This window comes from Anser cygnoides, chromosome 6 (assembly GCF_040182565.1).
Source record: "Anser cygnoides isolate HZ-2024a breed goose chromosome 6, Taihu_goose_T2T_genome, whole genome shotgun sequence".
Classification (NCBI taxonomy): Eukaryota; Metazoa; Chordata; class Aves; order Anseriformes; family Anatidae; genus Anser; species Anser cygnoides.
Window position 1 is genome coordinate 40254374 of NC_089878.1, and position 16690 is coordinate 40271063.

Consider the following 16690-nt stretch of genomic DNA (forward strand, 5'->3'; position numbering starts at 1 on the left):
TTCAAAGGTGAAACAAAATGCCAAGCAAGTGGTCTGAAGCTCTGGCAAGCCACACTATTTCCTACCCAAGGCTTTTTGGAAGGAAATGTCTAGCAGCACATCGCAACGTTCCCTTTGGGGGACAACTGCGGGAGGGACAAAATCTCACTTAGTCCATTAAAACCCGCGTTAAAATAAATATACAAAAAATAGGTGAAAGAACAATGCCTGTAAAATGTTTAGGGCGAATTAAACAGCCTACAAACGGCCGAGCAGCGTTGCCATGGTTTCGTACACCAGCAGGATGCTGTGCCACCCTTACCCTGCGATTCCTGCCTGGGATCTGGCAATCCTGGCCCCTGAAGGGTGAGCAGCACAGCCATAGGGTGTTAAAGGTGGAGGGACAACAGGCTGCCATCCCTCAGAGGCTGCCCCTTGCTGTGTATTCGGGGTCAGTACTCGCATTAGCAAGCGGCGCAGGGGACTTGTGGAGCTCTCTGGAAAAAGTTGGTTCCCACCTTGGGGCTGAACTGAGGCCCTGCTTACCCAAGCCCATGCATCCTGTGATTCATTAACGTGGTAACGATCTCTGGGCGAGCATTAATGGCCTTTGAGCGAGCGTAAAATGCCGCATTGCTGCCAAACGTCTGGCTGCGGTTAACAGCTTCAACTCTAAAGGTAAGCACCGCGGAGGAAAATATAAATGCGTTATTAAGAAAAACCAACCTCTCAGAATGAACCTTAAAGGACAATAAAAACACAGCAGTCGCAATGTAAGCACACCCTTTTGTGCCTCCCCGCTGCAGCACGCACGGTGCGTAGGATCGCCCGTGTACTGATGGGGACGGGCTGCAGCAGGACCTGCTCCCCCCTACCCTGCCCGATCCCATCCCGACACTGCCGCAGGGGCAGCGTCTCCCCAGCCTGATGCATCGCATCAACCCAGCATGGACTTTGACCTTTTTGTGACTTCTTAAGGTGAAAAGTTAAAGTACATCGAATAGGCATGAAGTCTGCGCTCCGGTTGCTGCTCTGCCCAGGCCAGCCCTGCTGTCTGCAGCACAGCGGTGCTGGGGACACACCGCGTGCAGCGGGGTGAAGCGCAGCCGAGGGATCGAGGGATTGAGGGATCGAGGCAGTCCCAGGAAACCTGCTTTGATTTGTTTAACGAGCTGCTTACTGCCAAAGATGAAAGGAAGGACCGTGGCAGCTAACAAACCTGAGAAATGCTATTAATGTTGTTTTCTAGCACTTCTGATGGGGAAAAACACACACACGTTTCGTGCCTTTATACACGACTATCACGAAGCTCTGTAAAGCTACGCATAGTGTTCCTATGCCCTGGGATAGGCAGGGAAGGGGTGGAGGGTAAGAGCTTATCAGTCACATCATTAGCTGCCATCTCAGTCATCAAGAGAGTAGTTTGAGAGACGACATCGATATCGTAGAGCTGAGATGGATCACCCCTGGCTTCCCCACTATTGCAACAAGGAAGTTCATCTGCATCATATCTGCACGATAACAGGGTATGTCTGTGCAACATAAACACGCAGACGGACAGATGCTGCATGCTTGAAGTGTAGTTCGCGTTAAGCACCAGCAGGTAGTAAAATGCTTCTAATTATTCCCATGTCCCTAAATTTTCACAGCTCCACTTTTTATATTGAATTCTTCTGTTTACTTTTTGGAGTTAATTCTTTTTTTTTTCAGGCAAACAAGAGCACAAATATGGTTTGTTACTCAAAATAAGCTGCCACGATCTGTGATTTGTGTACAAAACACGCATGTTATGGGAATGACATATACAGCATGCTGCATAAAAACACATTTTCACAAGGAACCATGTCAGACACAGCAGATTCCTTCTCTAAACAAAGAGAAGTTTTGTTTGCTAAGTCATTTTTTTCCCCTCTGGCTGTAACAGCTAGGGAGCAGTTTTTAAAATTCTTCATTTCTATGCAATTTACACAGTTTTCACGAGGTATTTTCCAGCTCCATGTATTGCCCAAAGCCCAGACTGCAAGCACAGATGCTGACTGCGAGCAGGGAATGCAGAGGAACGCCGAAAGCCAGGAAAAGTCTGAATGTGAGCGTGCAAATTCAGCACTCGGTGAATTTGTCCCCACATGTCCCTATTTTTATCAGCAAGTTTTGGAAACTGATGCATTGCAGAGGTGGCTTCTTAGCAATTTCTGGCCAGGATTTCCCATGCCCTCTTGCACAGGACTTACACCTGCAGATGTGGCTGCCACCAGTGCCCGCTGCTTGGACCCCAGCTCCATCCCTGCACCAAGAAGCATCATCCTGCTACCATGTGTCACAAAACATCCTCTGCTCCTTAAGGCACCAACTTCGACTCCTGCAAAACCATGAGATTCTCAGCAGTCACTATTTTCAATATTGTCAATTATTTCCACTTATAGGCTTTTTAAACTGCTTAAAAATATTCACCTTCAAAACTCAAAAGGCAACGAGCTGTACACGGAGGGTTTTAGGAACACAAATATGGCATGGGGACCTGCATCCCGTGCTGTCTGAATGCTTATGGCTGACAAAGAGTTAATATTTCCGTGGCCTGAGCTTAGTGTGCTATTGTCAATTTTTATTCTGCTATTGAATGCGTAGCCTCAGGCAAGCATTTGCCCTCTTTGCCTCAATTTTTCAATCCATAAAATAACAAAGAAATTACAATACTTTGACAGCTGTGAAAACACATGACATTTATACTCATTTCATATAATGCTTACTTTTCAAAAAATGGATGCATTACCACAAATTTCATGTTAATATGCCGGACTATCATGGAAAATACCTCCACAGGCAACCAGAAACAGTATAAAGTTCATGGCAGGTGGGACCAAAACTTCACAGCATGAGGCTGTAACAAAAGCCCGGTGTCTGGGGAAAACCAAACCATATTACAACGGGAGCCCAGATGAGCCGAAGAGCGTTATCACTTCATCTGTTCAAAATTTCCTAAGCCTAAGGTGCCACAAATACATTTATATGAATGATTTTAGACTAGATAGATGTCTTAATATTTAAGATGTCAGATGGAGTAATATGTAAGTAATTATGTTTTGCCTTTCATTCAGTCTTTGTCAGGGGTACAGACTGATGGCCCTGGAGATTGAAGGCTTCTGTCTAGATAGTGAAAATGCTCGTTTTTAACACGACGAGCACAAGCTTTCCCCGCCGTGCTCTCGCAGCGGGGCCGAAGGCAGGGCTGAGCCCCCCCAGCCATGGTGGGACCGTGCCCAGCAGACGGCTGTCCTCCCTTGGGCAGGCTGTGGGCGTGCCATGATGCGTGGAGCTGGTATGGAAGGTTGGCCCGATGAGTGCTGCTGATACTAAAAGTATTTAATATAAAAGCTGCCACCTCTGGGGACTTCTTGCCTTGCAGATCTACTGCGAGCAGGGAGGCTGGGGTCATATCTCCACCAAACCTGGGACCTGTGGGTTAACAAAGCTCTGCCTCTCCTCAGTCGTTAGGCAGCAGATCTGCTTGAGTTGAGGGGGTTTTGCTCCTCCAGCACGAAGGCAGTGAGGAAGCAGAAGAGGGGGAAACTACGAGCAGCTGGAGCGAGAGGCAGAGGTGGTGGAGATGATTTGGAGAAAAGCGTCCTGGGCAGGGAGGTAGGCACTGGTAGAGGTGTCAGGTCAATGCACACCGGAGAAAAATGAACACACAAGCTGCTGGCTTGAATGCAGTTTAAGTTCAGTACAGAATACAATTCATCAGATAGAGAGACAATATAATATATATACATATATGGACATTATATATGGACATGCACACCAGGCTTACGCAGCCTAATAGCAGAACTACTGACACCCGCCCACCGATGTAACCAGTAACATGAACAAACATCCTAATTTTATCTGTTCACTTTTAGCTGTTGCCAGCCTTGTGTGGTTGTGAGGAATCTGCAAAGGCCATTTAGCAGCAGTATTTGACAATTCTGCTTTATTTTGCCCAGCTTTCCTATTAAAAAATGGCAATTACTTGCAAAGTAATTTGTGAAAATGTGAATATGACTCACAAAGTAAATGCAACCATTGCTTAAACATTCATGCCTGCTCCAGACCTGCTAAGATTAATTCATCCTGCAAACATATACATTTCAGTGAAATACATGATACAAAAATTTTCTTCTTCCAGAAACTCAGAAACACAATGGCTTTTGCTTTTCCCCTCCTGCTGTGGTTAATGTGACCTAATTTGCCCCCTTGTGACAGAGCCAATTCCATGTGTCACCATCATCTAATTGAATTAGTAACTACCCACAGTAAATATTTCAAAAGGAAAAATCTCATAGCATGATGAGCAGACTTTTGCAAGCTGGTGTAATACCAGTAGGAGGAACAAAAACCTCAAAGAAATACCACCAAGAATTATCAAAGGGTCTCTGGCTTTCACGTGCTAGAGCTGTACCTACAACTGCAGGCAGCCGTTGCATTTTGCTGATCTTGAGGCTCATTAGTGGAAACACAGCTGTTTTCTCCAGGAAATTGCCAGCCTCTTGATGTAATACTGACTTGGTGGAGGTGGCTGCTTTAATTACCACCTGGAAATAGACAGCAAGTGTTTACAAGTTGCAATAGACTCTCCCCTGGGGGAAAGCACATAGCTTCCTTAACCCTTTACTGCTGTGACCCAGGGATTTATTTACTCCTGTTTATATTTGCACAAAGCCTGGGAGTGGTGACGGATGTGCCTTTGGACCAGCTGGTGCAGAAGTAGCAGCATAAATGTCAGTTGACATGAAGTTAAGGACTTGAGATGTGATAGCTCAGACTGAGGTGTCAAGCGAGCCAGGTGCAGCTCACTGCAAGGCCTTTGGCACATTTGTTTTAAACATTTTATCTCGGTGCCACTCTCAGCACACAGTGTTCATCCCTGCAGGAGCACACATGCCTGATTGGAAAGGTCTGTATCAGATACGAGGGCAATTGCTGGCTCCAGGCACCTGAAATACCTAGGAAACTAAATTGTGCTTCAGCTGCTGTTGTCCATCTGGGATAGTTGCCCCAGAGCTAGAAGAAACCTGTGAGGGTCATGTTTTATCTCTGTAAGAACTGGGCAGCTTCGGGGGAGGCTAAGCAAGCAGACATGTTAAGTAGTCCATGACCCTAACAAACACACTGTGTGCAAACTGGAGGCGTAAGGAATATTTTACACACTAGCATTGGTGATGATCCCCAACCACTATAAAATGAGCGTAGGTGACTGCCTTAATACTGGGTATCTGAGTTTTTGTAATACAAATGTCGTGCTTTGGGGTCTTAGATATTTTATGAAGTATTCAGTATGTGATTCCTGTGGCAGCGCTGAGTCTGGAGGCTCTTCAAGGTTCCCACACTAAAAAGCTGAGAATATGGCAAGCTAAAAATGTAACATAGGTCCAAACCAGCATGGGCTTATTGCTTAAATACGGTGATCTGCATTTGGCTTTGAGGGGAGGCTGGAAGCTAAACATAACAACTGTAGTTGTTGTAAACACTGTCACTGCTATTTTGTTTTTTGGTTTGCTTTTTTGTTTTTAAATCTATCTTCATTTTCCTCTCTGTTTCTTTCCTCTATGGCTAGTTCATCCCCACTTGCTCTCTGCAGCCCTGCTAGAGGGATAACCCACGTACCTGAACTCAAACAGCTCCACCGCACAGGTGGGTAAAACACACCAGCTGCCTCCAAAACCAGAAATTGCTGCCATGTTTCTAAGCAGGTTTCTGGAAGCACAGATAAAGCTGTATGGATGTAAGGCTGCTCCTAGTTCCTGTGCCGTTTGCATCTAAATGAGCCCCCCCCAAAGGAAGACCTCTTCCCTATTTAAATAACAGCGCTCTTCCCTGCAGGCCTGTCTCTACCCTATGTAAATAAAATCGCAGCCCCTCCAGGCCTGTCAATGCTAGGCATTAATGAGCCTGCAAAATCGTTTCTTCTCTCATTTGGCTTGGCAGTGCAGATGCTTAAGTCTCTCAATGTGTTATTCAGAAAGTTTGGAAAATGTAAAGTATGCCCGAGAGAAATGCCAAATCCCTTAACTCATGGGGGAAGTGCTCATGTAACTTAGAGGGGAAAAAAGAGCTCTCAGTGGTGTTTGCTGTGTGCATTACAATTTTCCAGTTGTTAAGAACTGGCTGTATCTGCACAAGAGCGATCTGCTCATAAAGAGAAGCAACCAGACGATGGTAAAAATGGTGGGTTTCTGCAGGGTCCCCATGTGCAGGCCAGGCAGGGCACATCTATGTGCAACATCAGAGAGAGATGTTGCTTTTACTGCAATACTGGAAAAGGCTTGTCAGAATTCGTGACAAAATGGAAGGTTTTGTTTGTTTGTTTGTTTTTTAAAGCATGTCTTGAGTGAAAGTAAAGCCCACAGATGTACACCAGCACTGCCCACTGGCTTCAGTGTCAGCCATGTCAGCATCAGATGGGACTGGGCTATTCTTATGTGCAGGAAGGGTTAAATTCCTGAATACCCCGGTGGCTTAGAGATACTGGGGTCTCTGTCACAAAGCCCTTGTACTCGACCAGTGCTGCTGGTGGCATCTGGACCGCGAGCGTGGTGTCTGGAGAAGGCCAGGAGCCTGAGGGCTGGGCCAGTGATCTGGGATCCAGGAGCACATTTCCTCGGCGGGCCCTCACCCCCAGTAGGTGGGCATTTGTGGGGAGCATCCCCCCAGGAAGAACAACCTGCTGGCTTCTGCCTGCTCTTCCTTCAGGTCCCTCCCTCCTGCCTCAGAGCAGTGCTGTGGGGTGGCCATCCCCACTAGCCCCGCACTGAGGTGAGCGGCCTGCCTTGGCGACCTGCCCTGCTGCCATGCCGCGTTGTGCTCCTGTGGCTCTGCGGGCTGAAGGCGTGCTTTTTAACAAGGGATTAACTATGGCAGGCTTCTGGTCATCCCAGCCATCTGTGATTTCAGTGTGAAGTCAGTGAGAGCTTGGTTTCCTGCCCCTGCTGGGAACCTTCGCGTGTTCTGGTACCCTGGGTTTGCCAGGGAACACCAAGCTACTCCCGGAGCACACCTAGGGAGCAGGGCATGTAGCTCTGTGTACAGCCTGCTGCCTGGAGCCCCATCGGGGCCGAGTTGTGCCTTCTTTCGTAGCTTCTGCCTTGGAGAGGATCCATGGTTCTTCCGAGCCGCCAGGCCCAAGTGACAGCACTGCGACGTGGCCATGCCACGCTCGGCATGGAGGCACCGCCACTCCGATGTAAGGGGTGCAAGGAGCACCAAGTGCCTTCACTCTGCCTGTTCCCTGTCCTTGTACCCAGACAGATCTCTGGGAGATCTGGGCAAATGTCTTGAACATTTCCAAATTTTGTTTGAAAGCGGTGGCATGTGGCTCGTGAAGCTGGGTACAGTCCGTCTGTCCCTGCTAACGCCCATCCCCTCCAGCTCTTGGGCTCGGATTCTGCACTGCAGCCTGTGGAAATGGCTTTTCAGACTTCACTTCTTTTTCAACCAGCTCCTTATGTTGTATTTCTAGAATAAAAATCCTGACATTATTTCTCAATACCCGCCCTGTACAAAGATAACAGAATGTTGTTTTTTTATTGTCATACAGCATTTCTTTTGGTAAAGCAATGTAGCTGCTCATCATCTGTACTGCCACTATTAAACAGGCAGTAGCAGTAACACGGTAGGGAAACTCACCTGAAAAATGGCTTAAACCCAATGCTCCAGCAGCGGTGACTGCTGCCTTTGCAGGTAGTATTCCTTCTTAACTCAGTTCCTTTTAGGAGATGTTTTTTTAAGGTCATTAATGGCTGTCAGGAGACAAAAGAAAGCTGTGCTAGGCAAAAGAGAAAAGGGACTTGTTTTCTAGAGGACGTTCCACAACCCTCTGTAGCTAAGGAAAAAGCAAGTACAACCAGATGGGTCTCGGTCAGTTCTGGACTGTTGTACAGTTTGACTCAACTTATCAGTGTCTGTTGTTGTGTTTTTAAAAAAAAATCATAATTAATTGTTAATTATTTTTTTCTTTTAAGTTGCCTGGTTATCTTCACACAGCCTGTCGCAGAAATGAGGGAGGACTCCCACCCTCTAATGTTAAGTGAAATGGTGATAAGTATCTACACACAATTTCACTACTTATGCTCTTAAAGAGAGGAATGGAAAAGGTCCTTTCATCAGTAACTGTGGCAGATTGAGGGGTAGAAGCCTAAAGGACAAAAAATGAGTTATTTTGAATTTAATTGGGCCACCCTCATAAATGTTTTCCTGCATGCAGCTAGGCAGGCAGCAGAGATAAATTGGAGGGAAGCTACATATCCTGTAAACACCCATCAGCCTCACTAAATGCAGTGGAAGGAGTCGCCACAGAAATGTTGTGCAACGGAGAAGGAATTTTCTCAGCGTTATCTTGGCCCTGCTCTACAGCTGCTTTTCCCTCTTGCACAAGATGTACAACAAAACAGGAACGTGTGTGTTTGCTTGTGGGAGCTTCCTGAGGGCCGAAGCGGAGCCAAGCGCGAGCCTCAGCTCCTCCGGATGCACAGACTGCTGAGTTCATCTCCTCCTCCTCTCCTGGTGGGAGTCCGTCCCCGTGCAACCCCAGTGGGCGGCAGGCACTGACTCACCAACCACCCGAGTTCGCCCTCAGCTGATGACTATTGTGTGCTTTCATCCCGGGTTTTATGATTCTGGGCCTCCAGTGTGGCCAGATGAAGATGTTCAAGTCTGATAATTGTCTTAAAGAGCCAGTTATTTGCTAGCAACACTATTTATTTTTCCTACATATCATCTTGGAATATTTTTTTGATTTTTTTTTTTTAAATAAGACACATGGATCCCTAGAGTGGCAGGCACTTCTTCCTTAAGAAAGTGTCTTTTTGGCATTGCAGTCTTTCAGGAGACATGACAGGTCTTTTGTAATATGTGCTTTTTTTAACAAATGCATAGAGGAAGTTTCAATGCAACTCAAACATTGCAGAGGCAGTTTGGATGACAACGATTATACCTGCTAGAAAGGCTTTTTTCCTCCTGTAACAACCTCCTTACCATACATTTTGCATGCATCTTTCACACTGCACAGGTACAACAGGGAGCAAAGGAGGCTTTGTCCTCCCTTTGCCACACCAGGGCAATGCTTTGTGTCAGTGATAGCAAAAGCACTCCAGTAAATCATTCTTCTTCCATCCACCCCCATCCCCTCCGGTCAAAAATGAGATTGCTTTTGCCTCCAAATTGTATAATATCTTCTTGCTAAGGGATGTCAAATTCTTTTTTCAGACAACAGAAAGAGGTGTCCACTGACCATAGGGGGGTGCTGCCCTGCCAGGAACTGGGCTCTGATTCTGCTGGTGTTTGTGGCCAATTTTTGTATTTATTTTAAGTCTTTGACAATGGGGTTATGCCTTAAGTCAAAATTAGGCATTGTATTTTTACTGTGTGAACTGTTACGTGTCCCCATCTGGCAAAGGGCAGCAAGTGTTGGCACAGCAATAAGAACAAATGTTTTGTTGAGGTCCCATGAGCGAATTTGCTATTAAAAGTGTAAATCTGATGCTGAGAACACTGAGTCAGCACCAATCATTTAGATCTAGGAATTATATCTAATATGCTTTCCCGGATATTTTCCAATAGACACAAATATTAAATGCCTTTGTCAAGAGGAGTTTAATAGCTATAACAGTGCTTTGCTTCCCGTAAGAAGTAACTGTGAGAATGAGAACCGGCAAGTCTTTTACCAGACCTAACACCGACCTGTTTTGTTGTATTTGTTTATGTATTCATGGTAAGGACAAAATCAGACTCTCTTTTCTTGCTAAACATCTATTGTTTTCCACAGTATCTGCATCATGAAGGAAGGAAGAAATGCATATCCCACTTATAATGTTATTCCACTGAAATGCTGTTTATATCTTACAGCAAACACTGGTATATCCTGGTGGATCACAGCTGACATTTTTTTTCCTGCTAAAAAAGCAGGTTTCTCTGGGGTTGAATCTAAAATAGCAGCTCAGGCAGTCACAGCCTGTACATGCCACAGCCTCTTTGCTATCAGCAGCAAAGACCCTGTGGTAGGACACTTGCTCCGTGCCCTGCCCTTGCTGAGCTACAAGGAACCATCAAAGATGACAAAGGTGATGCGTTCCCAGCCAGTGCTTCTGCAACCCCCCCCTGAATAAGTAGCCCCAGAAATCCAGGAGCATAACAATAGATAGTATTTACTAATCCACAATGGACTAACATCCCATTTTACTATTTACCATAGTTCCGAAACAGCAAATGCAAATTTCATCTTGTCTAAAGAGATGACATCCTGGTATGGGACCAGAGACAGCAGACGGAGACGCCAGGAACAATGAGGTGGAGCTGGCTGGCAGGGCAGGCGATGGCCCCAGCACTCAGGTGGCAAGGGGATGAGGTACGAGTGAATCTGAAGAGGAGCTACTACTACCAAACCAGGATTCAGCAAGGTAATTTTATTCAGCTGCAATCTTTACAAGATTTTCAGGATTTGACCTAAAACCCAGACAACAAAAAGCAAGCGGTATCTTACCAGTGCTGTTGCCAAAAGTTGACTCAAAAATTGATGTTGCTCAGCCACTACTGACCTGCCAGTATTCAAACTGATGTCGGCACCTCTGGTTTACCAGCCCTAAGCATTTATGGAAGTGCATAGGAAATACTAATGCTATGAAACAGAAAAAAACAAACAAACAAACAAAAAAAACCCTTGAGGCTCTTCAGCAAAGAGAATGGAAGACCAAAGCAGAAAGAGCACTAATTTCATTAAAAGATTATCCTTCTTAAAGGATTTTCTCTTTTCCAAGGCTGAAAAACTTCCTGTCCTTGCTTAAGCAATGTAGGTAGTACCCAAAAACGCCAAGTGTTGCTAAACTGTCAGTGGTCAGCAGGGAGTAGAGGAGAACCTTTTCCAGGGCCTGACCCTGGGCACCCATCTCCAGCCCCACCAGGAGCCCCCTGGGGGTACTACTGGCTCCAGAGGAACTTGGAAGAGATGGAAGTACTTAAACTCACCATTTTCCCTCTTTGACAGTGTATTTTAAAACACGGCGCCGGCACTATTTTAACAACTTTATCTTTCGTTGGCATAATTGCAGTGGATAATCAGTTATGACAAGAAAATGCCTTAAGCGTGATGGGCTTCCAACTAAACGTCTGGGGGTTGGTTAAAAGAACATGCACGCAATATTTTGAATAACTTTTTTGAATAACTTTACTGAGTTCGTAATTTAATTTCATAAAACTCTGCACGTAAGACAAAACAGCCAACACTCTATATGTTTTGACAAAGTATTTCTGAACATTTTGATTTCACAAAATAAATATTTTTTCTAAATTGGTTTTACAAAAATATAAGAAGAATGGGCATTTTAACCCTTATAATGGGTCTAATATTTAAAAAGTTAAACAAAAAAAAACCAAACCACTAAACTGTCACATTCCTATGGGCTGGCTTGATCCCTAATTTCAGTGAATGAGACAGAATTCTGTAGTAATCATTCAGTTTTAACTCTAAGCATTTAACACTAGAAATTAAAGTTACAGACAAGACAGGAATAAACAAGTATCATTCCGATAGCTCTTTAAAGTCTAAACAATATACATAAGGGTGTTTTTTAACTGTTTATATATCCAGACCTATCAAAATATGATTATCTCTGTGCGTCTGTACAGTTCCTAACAAAACTTGAAATTTAGGCTATATTAGATTGTCCCGTCCTTACTCAAGGTAGCAGAAACCCCACTGCCTGAACCTCTGACACTGCTCTGGAAAACAAAACTGGGAAGTATTAATAAGGCATAAAGGTGTTTCCGATCTCAATTACAGCAACTAGTTTTGATGTGGACGGATCAGTTTTGCACAGAAAAAAAGACTGCTCATTTGGTTTACCTACAACAGAAGATGATCTGGATCTGAAAGACTATTCTACTCCCGCATCAGACTTAAGAATTGTATAAACACAATTTCATTCAAAACTCTAATAGCCCCAAGATTCTCACATCGAAATTATGGATATACTTTCATGTCTAAATAAGATGCTGTCAAGGGATGCTGCAGAAGCCGTTACAGCTGGGAAAAGAACTGTTATTGCTCCTATGAATACAAACTCACTTATTTTCTTTTCTCAAAAACTTCTAGTGCCAACTTCTAAGGTCCTTTTCATGGCATGACAAGCTGCAAATTTATTGAGCATTCCATCTCCTCAAGTATCAAAGCTCTACCTTCTTCATGCATGTCAATCATGAGAATTTTCTTCTGCAAATAAAGGCGGCAGCAGCAGGCCACCACTCCTGTTTTCAGTGGTCATCGCTTTGCCCAGAGAAACATACCTAAACTTCAGTGCAGTCTTTCATACCAGCTTGGGCCACCCAGCTCTGTCTCTCTCTTCCTATGAGAATGAGAAATCCTCAAAAATTCTTTTCTCATCACATACTCCCTGACAGCAAGACAGAATGAGCATTACATGTGCCCAGAATGCAGGAAACGAAAGGAAAAATCTGGACAGAAGAGGCCTCACTGATATGAAGATCATTTGTTTCCTGTTCTGAACTTAAATTAGTATTTGGGAGGAATGGGCTTTTTCACCTTGATATGCAGACTTCCCAGGCTGTGCATAGGAGAAATGAGACAAATCTGAAGTGACACTGAGGTGCATAGGCTGCAACAGTAGTTTATTAGAAGCACAATGTGTAAAATAACATGAATGCTATCTTTCTACCTGTGTTGAAACAGGCTCTGAACCTCTTTGTTCACTTCCCTTGTAAATTCAAAAACCTCTAAAGAATTCCCTATCACATCAATGTGAGTAGCATAAGGAATAACCAAAACAGAAGGGTAGTGGGATTTTAGAGTTTCACACACCAATTTATATTTCTGCTTTTCATCTCTGACGTACCCATCAAGGCATATCCTTTCTTTACATAAAGTGTTATGAAGTTTTAGAGACTGATGTTCAATTTCCTCTTTGATTGCTAGTACCTGTCCAGCATCAGGCCTACTTCTAACTTTCTGAAGATATAGTGTAGTTATATCACCATCAGTGACGTCAGAAATTGCAACATCAGTATTTGCCAGAAGTTTCTTGGGAAGAAAGTTCTTCATATAGAGATATGTATCTGTGTCAAGAACAACCACTTGCTTTTCCCCTTCTGCATCATGAACAAAATTATTTGTATCTGTGGTAAGTCTGCACTGCTGCTGCTGCTTCTTCGGTCTCTGATGGGACTTACTTTCTTCATTTTTGTCCTCTGAAAGGGATTTTGCTTTTAGTAAAAGGAAGTCTCTTAGCAATTCGATTGCTGGAAATGACCCTTGAACAGAAATATGTCCACTGGATTGCAGAGGGCCAAAGCTCAAAGCTGTGTTCTTCTTTTTAATTTCTTGTATCAGATCTTCTAAAACATATTGATCTTTGAAAACAGACATATTGAGGACAGACGTGACAGAGCTGAAGACCTAGAATTTTGAATTCGAGAAAAGTTAAGTAATGGTTAACATAGCAAAGGAAGTACAATAAGATAAATAATGAATGAACTTACATTTTTGCTGTAAGGAGTTACTTTCAAAGGATAGTATCTGGACAGTCTCTTGTCTTCTAGTCGATGCTCGTTCTTCTTTAGAACACTCTCTGCAACTAAAGAGAAAGTCACTTATTGCTTATTTGTTCTGCAGTAAGATAATGCATTATTACCAGTCTGATGGTGGAACACTTCGTGGGTGTTTTCTTCTTGATGCTTTCCCCAACAATTTCCCATACATACACACAGGTGATTCAATACTCTTGCCTAATATTTTATGCATTAGTCAAAAGTGCTGAGAGAGAGATGGAAGGCTGTCTTTTTACAACATTAATTGTCAGGGATTTATTCCCAAAGGCCTGACTACAAAAATCATGTTATGCATGGTATAAATTTATTTCTAAAAACAAACAAAACAAACACTTTGCACAAAGCCTCTTCAGAGTCATGACTTCACTGAACAGAAATAAAATCCTAAAACTCTGACTAAGAGAGAGGTGTTAGTCTCCCAGACACACAAAATCCTAGTACCAGTAAACAATTTATAATCATTTGTTTTAGGGTAAACAATCTAGGGTTAATTCCTGGGGGAACATTTCCTGCAGCATATTAGAGTCAATACCTTCTTGATCTTCAAAAGTTATATATGCAACTCCTTTTTCCATTGTTGGATATATTATGTCTTCCACATCTCCACCATTATTCTTTGACTTTTGGAAATGAATCACCAGTATGTCACTCATGACATCATCCTTCAGAATGCCATCTGGAACACCAGAGATGACAACTGTCCTTGCTGATTTAGCTGCTCGTCCCGTGTCCTGCACATAGAGAAATGGGGTACTGTAAGCACAAGGAGTACCAGTGACCTGCCGTAGTGGTTACCCACACCCACCCTAACTGCTGAAGTGACTCCCCTTCATTTTAGTCAGACAAGTTCCCCTTTTCATAGATAACTAAGACTGCTGAATCAGATTCTGATTTCAGCGAATACCAGACTCCCTCAGGCACTTCTATGTTACTGTGCAGTAAAAAATGTGTCATTTACACACTCTCGGTATCCTCATTTGTTAGAGCAATAAAAATTAGAACTAAATTTAACAGCTTCCAAACGAAAGGCCCAGTGTCACATGGGTAAGATTGTTTACTCTAATATTCAAGATTGAAAGAAAATGAAAAATGTTAATTGCATCAATAAGCATTCTCTTTTCAGAGTGGCAAGGTCAGATTCAGACAGTCCTTACTTGTTAAATTCATGAGAGCTGGGATCTAGCATTATGCTCTGACTCATCTCTCTCCACTTATTCAATGGACAACCTTGTTAAATTGGAAGAACATAATCCCAGTCATCTGAGACTCGCAGTGCGTAAAATGACTACTACACACATGATTTTCATCAGAGCCAGACCTCCCAATGCTGCAAACATGAAACCCATCCTAAATAGGATTTGCATCTATGTCTTGTTAAGGCAAGTGTATTTTCTTTCCACTCTTATTAGGCAGAAATAATAAACAGCATTATTTCACTGGAAATATGGCAAAATCACCATAAACGGTGGGACACTGAGGAAATTTTGTAACAGTTCATTAACTTTTTTGGAAGAAAGAAAATAGTTTAGTATGTTTGCATGGAGTGTTTATGGGAACAAGTTGTCAATAACTTCAGAGCAACTATTCCAGGTCAATCCCTCAGTCTGCATTCTTCGGGCATCTCTTACAAAGTTTCTTCTGGACTCGGGCTGTATAAAATATTGAAGCCTGCCTGGCACTTAGGAGGCCTGATTTTAGCACCCGTCCAAATAAAGGGCTAGGCACTCCGGTTGTGTCGGTAATTATTCCTAGCAACGTTTGTGCAAACAGCAGGTTCCTGCACTAACGAGACAGCACGGAGAGAATACAAACAGGGCGCTTCGGGGGCTGGCGAGGCTTTATGCAGGATTTTCTCCTGCCTCACGCAGCCGGGGCGCTCCAAGCTGCCAGACAGCCCCCACACCTTGCCAGCTGGCTCTTCGGAACAAAAAACCACGACGAAAACGCTGGGGATTTATGCTGGGATTTATGCCGAATCGCTTCTGAGGCACGTACGCGCCCGGTGCCTGCCGCGGGACTGCGGGGCGGGGCGGCAGGAGGTGCTGCAGGGCCACACGGGCACAAAGCCGGCTCCCGGAGGGGGGCACCCGGGCTGCCTCACGACCCCCCGGCCGTACCAGCCCACCTCACGACCCCTCACGGTGCACCAACCCGCCCCAAGCCCCTCCGGCCATGCCCGAGGGCCCGGCGGTGCGCTACCACCCGCCGCCGGGCCCGCGCCCTGCCCCGGCCTCAGGGCGCCCCGCCGCCATTTCGCGACCCCCCCGGGCGGCCCCTCCGGCCCTGCCGCCGCTGCCACTTGCCATGGCCGTCGCTGTGCCGGCCCCCGGCGGCCCGGGGAGGCGGCTGTCCCCGGCCACCGCGGCTGCCGGAGCGGGGAAGCGAAAGAGAAAGCGATGGGCGGGCGCCGGGAGGGCCGGGCCGGGCCGGGTGCCCGCCTCTGCGCTGCCGTCTCCTTCCCCCTGACGGCGGCCAACGGTGAATTCCCGGCAGGGGGAAGGAGAAGGGCAGTGCTCTTTGCAGCGACATCGCCTAAGTGCTGCATTTTCATCACTAAAACCGTATTCCGGCCTTTACGTGGCACAGCTAGTGCTGCAAAATAAACTTTTATCAATTCATCAGTGAGAAAATCGAAATAGAGCGTTTTAGAATGTTAATTAAAATCTCATCTTGATTTTGTGCGGTTAAAGCCTGCTTCTTCTCACTTCTCCCACACACAGTGAGACCACAGGAGAATTTTAAATGTTTTCCTTTTTCAAGGACTTCTTTCTCAACGTTTATCAGTGAGGTATGGTTAAAATTACTGACAGTCTTCGTCAAGTTTTCCTCCTCTTTTCTTTTTAAGGCGTTTGATCTCATCGATATTTTAGGACTGTTACAGGCAAAAGCACATAATCCCCATAAACAAATCATTCCCCTTTCCTTTTTTTTCCTATTTCACAATTGCCAGATAATCAATCCCTGCCTTTGCACGTACTAAACAGTAAGAGGAGCTACAGTCACACGTATCTCTCCCACCAGCAAAGTCAGCTGTGGTGCTAGCAGTCTTTTAGTTTCCTATATGTATTTGTTGTCTATTAAAAGTTTCTCTTAGAATTCCACCTGAGATATATTTGTAGTGCTT

The 16690-nt window shown here is 44.7% G+C and overlaps 1 protein-coding gene and 1 long non-coding RNA gene across 3 annotated transcripts in view; one reads left to right on the plus strand and one right to left on the minus strand.

The window, feature by feature from the left end:
* Nucleotides 1-16690, plus strand: part of LOC136791150 (uncharacterized) — a 26375-nt gene continuing 9685 nt past the window's right edge. The window contains exons 1-2 of the long non-coding RNA XR_010832538.1: nt 1-657; nt 10202-10406. This is a non-coding gene — a long non-coding RNA (uncharacterized lncRNA). The remainder of the gene's footprint in view (nt 658-10201; nt 10407-16690) is intronic.
* RBM43 (RNA binding motif protein 43) lies at nt 12614-16130 on the minus strand. Of its 2 annotated transcripts, none has more exons than XM_048081009.2 (4): nt 15870-16130; nt 14099-14297; nt 13498-13592; nt 12614-13414 (listed from the first exon to the last, which is right to left on the minus strand). In XM_048081009.2, the coding sequence occupies exons 1-4, from the start codon at nt 15870-15872 to the stop codon at nt 12674-12676; spliced, it is 1038 nt and encodes a 345-aa protein (XP_047936966.2). In that variant the 5' UTR covers nt 15873-16130; the 3' UTR covers nt 12614-12673. The 2 variants fall into 2 exon arrangements, with proteins under 2 accessions (XP_047936966.2, XP_047936967.2); XM_048081010.2 differs by lacking the exon at nt 15870-16130 and adding an exon at nt 15470-15785.

Excerpts from the sequence above, each read along its gene's own strand:
- RBM43 (XM_048081009.2), bottom strand. Across the intron at positions 13,593-14,098 it reads AACTTTTGAAGATCAAGAAG|TTGCAGAGAGTGTTCTAAAG; the intron begins GTATTGACTCTA and ends CTTTCTCTTTAG. Across the intron at positions 13,415-13,497 it reads TAACTCCTTACAGCAAAAAT|GTCTTCAGCTCTGTCACGTC; the intron begins GTAAGTTCATTC and ends TCAAAATTCTAG.